At 59.9% G+C, this 9,663-nt stretch overlaps 2 protein-coding genes across 2 annotated transcripts in view; one reads left to right on the forward strand and one right to left on the reverse strand.

The window, feature by feature from the left end:
• Positions 1 to 1,474, reverse strand: part of LOC115306808 (calcium-binding protein 4-like) — a 1,731-nt gene extending 257 nt beyond the window's left edge. The window contains exons 1-3 of the mRNA XM_029957375.1: positions 729 to 1,474; positions 307 to 337; positions 80 to 223 (exon numbers count right to left, since the gene is read on the reverse strand). Of these exons, the coding sequence (XP_029813235.1) occupies positions 80 to 223; positions 307 to 337; positions 729 to 1,091 (538 nt within the window). The 5' untranslated portion in view covers positions 1,092 to 1,474. The remainder of the gene's footprint in view (positions 1 to 79; positions 224 to 306; positions 338 to 728) is intronic.
• Positions 1,475 to 3,799: 2,325 nt separating this feature from the next.
• GPR152 (G protein-coupled receptor 152) lies at positions 3,800 to 5,587 on the forward strand. The gene is given in 3 exon segments (XM_029914726.1): positions 3,800 to 3,902; positions 3,905 to 4,979; positions 5,076 to 5,587. Coding segments are annotated over 3 exon segments (1,617 nt in total). The 3' UTR covers positions 5,515 to 5,587.
• The last annotated feature ends 4,076 nt before the right edge of the window (positions 5,588 to 9,663 follow it).

The raw sequence follows: 9,663 nt of genomic DNA on the forward strand, positions 1-9,663 counted from the left end.
GGGGGGGGGGGGGGGGGGGGGGGGGGGGGGGGGGCTGCGGCCACGCCCCGCCCCGGGCCGGTGGGGGTCAGCCACTGACTTCGCATCTTGATCTGCTGCGAGACCTCGAGGAGCTCCATCTCGGTGGGCATGTAGCCCAGCGTCCGCATGCAGGCGCCCAGCTCCCGGTAGCCCATGTAGCCGTCGTGGTCAGTGTCAAACTCTTCAAAGGCGGCCCGAAGCTCTGTGGAGGAGGGAGGTCAGGCCCGGGCAGCCCGGCTCAGGGACACCTCCCACCTGCCACTGCCGCCAGCCAGGGCCACTCACCATCCAGCTCCTCGGGGCCCAGCTCGCGGTCCTGCAGAGGCACAGCCGAGCATGTCCCTGGGGGCTACCGTTCCTCCTCCAGCCTTAGCCCGCGGTGCCCTGGGTAGGGCCAGTCTCACAGGGCGGTAGAAGGCAGCTGAAGTCCCATGGCCCCCAGAGAAGAGATGACTGCCCCCCCCTGCCCACCTTCCTGTTCAGGGGTGCCCAGAGCTCTCACAGGATCCTGGGTCTGAAGACCAGCTCTGCCAGCCTCCCGGCCATGCCCAAGACCAAGCCTTCCCCAGACTGTAAAACCCTGTCCCTGCAGCCCAGGCTCCTGGGGTTGGAGCAGAGGTGCTGAGAGCCCTGAGTACAGGGGCAGGGCGGGCGGAGTCCAAGGGCACACGTGTGGTCCCCCCTCCCCAGCCCAGCCCCCACCTGACCTTCCCGAAGACCCGGTTGAGCAGGGGCCCGTAGGTCTTCTGAGCAGCATCGTGCCGGGTGACAGAGCGGTGTCGGTGGGACTGGCGACGACTGGCTGACCTGGAGGCTGCACGGCCTGTCCCCTCCTGTCCTTCCCCAGGCCCAGAGGGGCTCTTGCTGCTCCCCGGGGCCTGGGGGCCAGGGCTGGGGGTCTGCTCCTCAGAGCCAGCAGCACCCTTCTGGGACCCGCGGGGTCCCTTGTCCTTCTTGCTCCTCTTCCTGGTCAAGGGCAGGCCCTCAGCGCCACTCCCGGAAGCCACAGCCTCCACAGGAGGCTTCTGAGGGTCTGGGGCGTGCTGCCCCCTCGCCTGTTCTGTGGCCATGTGGAGAGGGGCGACAGGGCTCAGAGACCCAGCCCCAGGGAACACCCTTGGTTCTCAGGAACCACAAAGCTGCTTAAGCACCCCTCCCCTGAGAGCTGATTGGCTGAGATGGAGCCTTGAGGGAGATTAGGGTAAGTGAGGCAGGCAGCTCCAGGCCCTAATCCCAGCCCTCCACCTCGGGGCAGAGACAGATGGGTCATGAGAACTGTCCTCACCAACAAGGGGCCCAGGACACGGGGCTGCCGTGAACTTGGGACTCTGGCGCTGCCACTTAGGAGCCGGGACACCCAGCAATTTCATCTCCCTGAGCCTCAGTCACCTTGTCTGTAAAATGGGGGCAATATCACGGAAGAGTCAAGGACTCAGCCTGGTTGTGTGACGCGAGCAGGACTCAGCTCAGCAAGGACAAGGGAGGTCATCCCAGGAGAGAGTGTAGGCAAAGGCTGGGTGATGGGAGAGGATAGGAGCGCTGTCCCTCATGGGGTCCTCGTGGCTGGGGCAGAGGGTCTGTGAGATTGAGGAAGCGAGGCCAGGTCACAGAGACTGAGGGACACAGGGTGGTTTAGGAGGAGGCAGACCCTGGGGGGGCACCCAGAGCCTGCCTTGAGGCAGAGGGGCCCAGGGTGAGGGGATTAGCCATGTGGCTCCATCAGGGATGGCATGGCCTGGCCGGTCACTTGGCCCTGCCTCGCCGGGGTTAGGGTTTCCCGGCGAGAAGCCCCAAGCCCATGAATGATTGATGTCTTCTCAGCTTGGGTTTCTCGTCGGCCGCCTTAGCGCCGCCAGGCGCCCTGCTGCAGGCGGGGGAGCCCCAGATGGCTGGACCGCTGGGCAGGCAGTCACGCCCTGCTCCTTCCGGCCACCAGCCGTGCCTCACAGGTAAGCCAGGCCTCACCTGTCGGGGCTCGGGGGAGCCTAGGGCTCCGCTCCAGGAGAGGCTGGAGCTTGCAGAGTGGGGTCTGCCCGAGGCAGAGCACTAGGGGAGAGGAAGCCACTGGGCGGAAGGCCAAGGTGCTGGAGCCATGGGCCACAGGCAGGATCCAGCCTTTCTGGGGCATCTCCTTCCTCCCCTGGCTTAGTGCTGCCAGGAGGACTTTTTCCAAGTTCAAAGGGAAACCCCCTCGGCCAGTGAGGGAAGGTGGACAGGAGTGGGGGGGAGGGGCAGCTGGCCTCTTGAGTCCCACCCACCCCATCACCCCTCTGCCTAGCTCCCTCTGCCTTCTATCTGGTAGCCTCAGGGGCCACCTTCTGCCTGAGCTGAGAATGAGGACCAGGCCACTGGTGGGGGTTGAGGATGTCGAGTATGTCTATGAGGCTCTAGCTGCTCCTGGGACAGCCCTTCTGGCCCCAGGCTGCTGAGCCCTGAGTTGCAGACCTCACTCTGAATTCATGAGCTGCACCTGCTGTGGGGAAAGGCCTCCCCCCCCCCCCAGGCTCCTGCCCACCCTTGGCCTCCTACGGGCCCGTGGGACTCTGAGCCTCCCCTTCTTGGAATCTTAAACACTTGAAGTCCAGAATACCGGAAGGAAAGGGGCTGGTTTTCAAACTGGCTTCCCTCGAGCACTCCTGGGACTCCACTATAATCTTTTATTTGAAGAAAAGATTCACCAGCTTTAAAAATATGTTTGAGGGGCACTTGGGTGGCTCAATCGGTTAAGCGTCTGACTTCGGCTCAGGTCATGATCTCACGGTTCGTGGGTTCGAGCCCAGCGTCGGGCTCTGTACTGACAGCCAGCTCAGAGCCCTGCAGCCTGCTTCAGATGCTGTATTCCCTCTCTCTGACCCTCCCCTGCTCGCACTGTCTCTCTCTGTCTCTCAAAAAACAAATAAAAAACATAAAAATAAATAAATAAAGTGGAACTGGAAAAGATGGCAGTAGCTGCAAATGGATTCAGAATCAAGAGAAGGTTTAAAAATATATATGTTTGAGGGGCACCGGGTGGCTCAGTCAGTTAAGCTTCTGACTTTGGTTCAGGTCACCATCTCACAGCTTGTGAGTTCGAGTCCCACGTTGGGCTCTGTGCAGACAGCTCAGAGCCTGGAGCCTGCTTCCAATTCTGTGTCCCTCTCTCTCTGCCTCTCCTCCACTCGCGCTCTGTCTCTCTTTCTTAAAAAGAAATAAACATTTTAAAACATTGAAAAATTTAAAGGGTGCCTGGATGGCTCAGTTGGTTAAACAACTGACTTCGGCTCAGGTCAAAGTCTCACGATTCGTGGGTTCAAGCCCCGCGTTGGGCTCTGTGCTGACAGCTCAGAGATTGGAGCCTGCTCCAGATTCTGTGTCCCTGTCTCTGTCCCTACCCGACTAGTCCTCTGTCTCTGTTTCTCTCTCTCTCAAAAATAAATAAACATTAAAATAAGTTTTTTAAAAAAAGATGCGTATATGACATCTTTATTAAAAAAACATTTAAAATTTAAAAGTAAATAAGTAAAAATAAAAAATAGAAAAATGTAAATATATACATATATATGTTTAGCCATTATATATGTTTAAAAGCCTCTGGGTTAGTCCACTTGGGCACACTGGGATTCTGTGAGGTGGAGTCATTAGGTCAGAGTTTCAGTTCTGGTCCAGGTCCTATCTCTGATGTGGGGCAAGTCCCCGATCCTCTGAACCTCCCTCTCCTCACCTGTAAAATGGATGGTCTGAGGACCACGCAAGGTCATCTATTCAAAGTCCCTGGCAGAGGCTAATTGCCCAAAAGGTGATGACGATGGCTCAGAGAGGGACAGTGACTTGCCTGGAGCTACCCAGCAGCCTCTCTCACACTCAATCCCTCCTGATTTCAGTGATTCAACAGGCACCCGCTCCGGGCCAGCAGCACACCAGGGACCTCAGGCGGACACTGCTATGGAAGCCAACCTGGGTGCCGCTGGCCAGGGGCCCCGCACGGAGCTGGACGACGAAGACTACTACCCCCAGGGTGGCTGGGACACTGTCTTCCTGGTGGCCCTTCTGCTCCTGGGGCTGCCGGCCAATGGGCTCATGGCGTGGCTGGCCGGCTCCCAGGCCCGGCAGGGAGCGGGCACGCGGCTCGCCCTGCTGCTGCTCAGCCTGGCCCTCTCCGACTTTCTGTTCCTAGCGGCGGCGGCCTTCCAGATCCTGGAGATCCAGCACGGAGGCCACTGGCCGCTGGGGACGGCCGCCTGCCGCCTCTACTACTTCCTGTGGGGCGTGTCCTACTCCTCTGGCCTCTTCCTGCTGGCGGCCCTCAGCATGGACCGCTGCCTGCTGGCGCTGTGCCCACACTGGTACCCGGGGCACCGCCCGGCCCGCCTGCCCCTCTGGGTCTGCGCCGGGGTCTGGGTGCTGGCCACGCTCTTCAGCGTGCCCTGGCTGGTGTTCCCCGAGGCCGCCGTCTGGTGGCAGGACCTGGTCATCTGCCTGGACTTCTGGGACAGCGAGGAGCTGCCGCTGAGGATGCTCGAGGTCCTGGGGGGGTTCCTGCCTTTCCTTCTGCTGCTCGTCTGCCACGTGCTCACGCAGGCTGCCGCCTGCGGCACCTGCCGCCGCCCCCGGCCACGGCCCCCCACCTGCCACGGCTTTGCCCGCGTGGCCAAGACCGTATTGTCAGCCTACGTGGTCCTGCGGCTGCCCTACCAGCTGGCGCAGCTGCTCTACTTGGCCTTCCTGTGGGACATCTACCCCGGCTACCTGCTCTGGGAAGCCCTGGTCTACTCCGACTACCTGATCCTTCTGGACAGCTGCCTCAGTCCCTTCCTCTGCCTCCTGGCCAGCGCCGACCTGCGGGCCCTGCTGCGCGCCGTGCTCTCCTCCTTCGCTGCAGCTCTGAGTGAGGAGCGGCCCGGCAGCCTCACACCAGCCGAGCCGCAGGCCCCGGGGGACTCTGGGAGTCAGACTCTTCCCGGGCCAATGGCTGGGGCCCAGCTCCAGGGGAGCCCCTCTGCCCGGCCCCGGGTGAATCCCGGGGCCCCGCCCCAGGCAGACCCCATGGCGCAGCCTCAGTTGGATTCTACAGCCCCGCCCCAGGCGGACCCCACGGCACACCCACGGTTGGATCTGGTGGCCCCGCCCCAGGCAGACCCCACGGCGCAGCCTCAGTTGGATTCTACAGCCCCGCCCCAGGCGGACCCCACAGTGCAGCCTCTGTCTGATCCTGTAGCCCCGCCCCAGGCAGATTTTGGGATCCAGCCTCAGCTGAGCACCTCAGTTCAGCCCGGGGTGAACTGCGAGTCCCAGCCCCATGTGGACTTTGTGGCGCAGCCACAAGTGGGCCCTGAGGCCCAGACCCTTGGACCTGCGTCCAGCCCTGCTCTCAGCCCCTGGGATGAGCCCTCTTCTGCCCCCTCCACAGGCCCCGCCCCAGAAGCCCCCGAGGCCCCCGCTGTGCCCGCTGACACTGAGGGAGAAGGCCCCAGCAGGGTCCCCCCACAGGAGGCCCCTGGAGCAGGCCCCACGTGAGGGTCCGGAAAGCTCAGGCCCATCAAGGCAGTGGAAGAGCTTGAGGAAGACAGAGGACCGGCCAGAGAGGAGGGGAGCCGTGGAGGAAGTCATCACGGAAAAAACCCCACCAAGTCCCTTGGGGCCGGAGGAGGCCTTGGGGGAAGTGAAAATGAAGCACCAAAAGTCCCAGGCAGTCTGTCGTGATCGTCTTGTCCCTACCCAGGTCCGACTCAGTTTTTCCGGGCTTGCCCTCCACACACAGCCGCCCAACAGTCAGTCAACAGGGTGCCGCTCGGTTCTGCCCTCTGACACCCCTGCGCCCCACTGCCCGTGTCCCCTTGAGCCTCAGTCCTGCAGGAGAGAGCCAGCAGGGTGACTTCCCTGAGCTTAAGCTGACCTCCCCGTAACCCTTCCTCCATCTTCCCCTCCCTGTGTCACCCTCTAACTCGGGGGTGAGGAGGCCGAAGGAGGTAATCCCTGCATTCAAGGAAGGCATTCAAGAGCCACAGGAACCTGGGGTCCTAGGAGCCCGCGCAGGCTGGCCTGGCCCGGCCAAGTCCTGTCCTCAGCCGTCCGCCCCCCACAGGCAGTGAGCCTGGCGCAGGGCGACCCTCGGCAAGGCAGTGGGAGCAGAGGCGAGAGCCACCAAGCCTGGATTCAACTCAGGCTCTGGTGATGGCAGGAGCCTGGCACACAGTAGGGGCTCAGTGAACAAATGTACTCCATTCGCTGGCATCCAGGGATGTCCCCGCAGGGGGCTGGAGACAGAGGGGAGGAGAAGCTGCCTTGGCCTGGGCATCTGGGGTCCTGTGAGCTTTGGGGCAGATCAGCTGTGCCCGTGACCGGTCTGGGCCACAGATGCCCAGATGGCCTGACAGAGCGTCTGCTCCACTCAAGGGTTCGACGAATGTCCTCCAGCACCCCCTCCACGCACCACGGGGGGCTGCAAGCATAGAGTCCTCATCCTGTTTCCTTTGGAGCCCCTTCTATGCACTCAGCCCACATGCAGAGATGGGACCATGTCCAAACAGAGTCCTAGGAACCAGTGGCTCCAAGAAGGGTACAGGCCCCCAGGAGGTCACACAGCATCTCTGGAGCAGGGCCAACCTCTTCCCTCTCAAGCTGCAGACTCTGCAAGAAAAACTGGGAAGTGCCAAAGATCTCATTCGGAACCCCTCACCCTACTTCCCTTCTTCCCCTTCACTCTTCTACACCAAACCCCTGCTGGCTTGCCCTCTACCCCTGTGTTCTAAAATCTTGAACCCTTTCCCCTTTTAACCTCCTCCCGAGTCCTTTCCCGGTAGCTCAGCGTTGTGACCTGTAGCAGCAGAGAGATGCCCTAACTGGCAGGTGTAAACAGCAGTCACTTAAGTGCTACCCTTGTGGGGTGCTCTATTTTTAAAAGGCGGCAGCAGCAGGCTGTGCGGACGGTCCGGAGAGGTGCAGGCAGATCTGGGGTCTGGTTGCCAGCTCCCTCTTCACCTCGATTTCCTCCTCTGTACAATGGGATGGTCATGCTCTTCTTGCAAGGGCTGCTGCTATCATTAACTGAGCCCAGGGGAGCTGGCTGAATGGTGGCCGTGGTGGTGGCAGTGGTGGCAGCGATGCCAAGGGCACAATTATAGTATATCCTGCTGGAGGAACCGTGGACACTGTTCAGACATTTCTGAACGGGCATGGATTTGTTGAGCTCAGTCCTTCAGCAAATATTGATCGAGCACTTGCTAGGTGACTTTCCAGCCAGCCTTCCATTCCGGAGACACATGGGTGGGGTGAGCGGCATGGCCTCTGGTGCCTCTCAGGGGTTTTTTTAATCCCAGGCTTACCACTCATCAGCTGCGTGATCTTCAGCAAGGCTCTTGGCTTCTTTGGGACTCAGTTTCCTCCTCTGTAAAATGGGGATCATAACAATGGCTTCCATTTCCTAGGAGCGTTGATCCCGTGAAGTACTTGGATCCTTGAGTAAGTGCTTAATCATTGTTAGCCATTGGTTTAATTATGCCAGGGGCCATCCCCAAGCCTCACTCGGGCCTGGGACCAGCACTGACCCACAGGCCAGAGCCCACGTGGTGGCAGCATCTTGCCCACTAGGCATTGTCTGCCCCCCATACTGCCTGCCTCCCTCTCTGCAAGAAATGCCCACCTTGCGGGCACACACTCCCTGGAGACGGCCGGTCGGGACTTGCAGTGCCCCTCCTCCTTCTCCAGATGGCGGTCCCGAAGCTTTTTCAACATGGCAGGCAGATCAGGCACTCTGACCCCCATGCCAGCCACCTGCCATCAACCTTGTCCCCCACCCCAAGCCCAGCATTTTGGAGTGTGGGCCAGCCCCGTCTCCGAGGTCCCTCAGGCGGACTCTCACCTATAATGGGTAATTGCGATCCAGGAGACAGGGCAGTAGCAGGAGGGGTTTTGTGGGATAAAGAGGAGTTCTCCTGGTGACCCTCAGAGCATGTTTTGTGTTGGAGGAAAGATGCACACCCAAGGCTGCTGAGGTTGAAAGGAGGGTTCATCCCTGACGTTCCACAGTCCATCTACCTCACCCCTAACACACCCCCATGGGGCTGGGCTCCTGTTGCCCTCTGGGAGACTCACCCCTTCTCCAGGTGAGAGGTACCCCCCACGGAGAGATTTATTCTGAGAGCTGTGAATATGAACATTGTCGATTCTACATTCAGGACCGCGGTTCGTTCATTCATTCAGCGTACATGAATTGAACACACGCTGAGCACCAGGTCTCATTCCAGGTGCTTCAATACAGTGGGAAACAAGACAGGAGCTACCCTTGCTGACATCCAGGGGGGATGAGGCAGACAAAAAACAAATACACAAATAATTCTACAACATAACAGCAGAAGGGTGCAGGGGAAACAAGTGAGGGCCAGAGAGTCACTGGTGAGGGGGGTGGGGGGCCGTGAGAAGGCAGCACTTGGGCAGAGCCCTGGAGGAAGTGAGGGATGGAGCCTTTTCACAATCTGGGGGAAGTTTGCAGATGGCGTGAATGGGATGACCCGGCCCTGGAGAGGGAAGGAAGATGGTTTGTTTCAGGGACAGGAGGACCAGTGTCACTGGACCACAGAGAGGACAGAGGAAGGTAATGAAAGGGGGAGGGGGACAAGGGGACCGCAGTAGCTGTGGATGTTATTTCAAGAGTGACAATGAGGAGTGAAGGGCGGTTTAGGGTACAGGGTGTTAGTTGGGCTTTAGACAGACCCCTGGCTGCTGCCTGGAGGGCGCAATGGAGAGAGAGGCTTAAGTGGCATTCCCTCTTCCAAAACACCCTCATTCCTGTCCTTTTTTGGAAGGGTCCGCCTGCCCCAGGGTTTACGGAACAAAGGGAAAAACAAGGACTTTGGAGCCAAATAGATGGAAACTCAGTCTTGGTGGGGTGACCCGGGGCAGGCACCCCTCCTCTCTGAGCTGGTTTCTCATCGGGGAGGAAAGGAGTGAGTAGGGAATGAGCCACACAGGGGGGCCTCCTGCAGCCCCAGAAAAGACCCCTTCGGGCTTTGCTCTTTCCTCCTCTTCCCACCTACCCCCCATTTCTCCGGAAAAAAAAGAAAAAGGTGACTAAGGGGTGATGGTCAGGGTCTCAAGGAAAGAATGAGGGAGGTGGCCAGTGCCCTGGGACACCAGCCCCAGGCAGAGGGGGCAGATTCTTCCTGTGGAACCTAAAGGGACACCTTAATCCCCCCCCAGGGACGGACACGGACAGGGATGAGGTAGATCTGGGGAGGCCAGTCAGCCCCTGTCACAGGAGCTAGCTGGGGAAGGGAGACATCTGCAGACAGACCATCAGGCCTCCGTGGGAGATGGTCGAGGAGAGAAAGGAAGGGCTGAGGGATGTGGTAGGGGGCTTGTCCCGGTTTCTATTTTAATAAGGAGGCCCGCAGGCCTCAGGGGTCCTCGGGGGAAGGAATGGGTGGGCTGGCGCCTTCCACTTGCCCCTAAACCCCGCTGTTGTGTTTACATTGTTCATCAAGAGCGTGTCCTTCCGTAACCTTGAAAGAGAGGCAAGTGGATATGCTGTCAGCCTAGATACTGTATTTTGGAGAGAAGCACCGGGATGGGGAGTGGGACTGGCGGGCGGCCCCCCATCTTCGTACTCCTTCCAGAGGCTCCGCTGAAGGAGCAAGATGGGGAAGAGGCACGGGCGGGTAGCACCTC

This window comes from Suricata suricatta, chromosome 11, assembly GCF_006229205.1.
Source record: "Suricata suricatta isolate VVHF042 chromosome 11, meerkat_22Aug2017_6uvM2_HiC, whole genome shotgun sequence".
Taxonomy (NCBI): Eukaryota; Metazoa; Chordata; class Mammalia; order Carnivora; family Herpestidae; genus Suricata; species Suricata suricatta.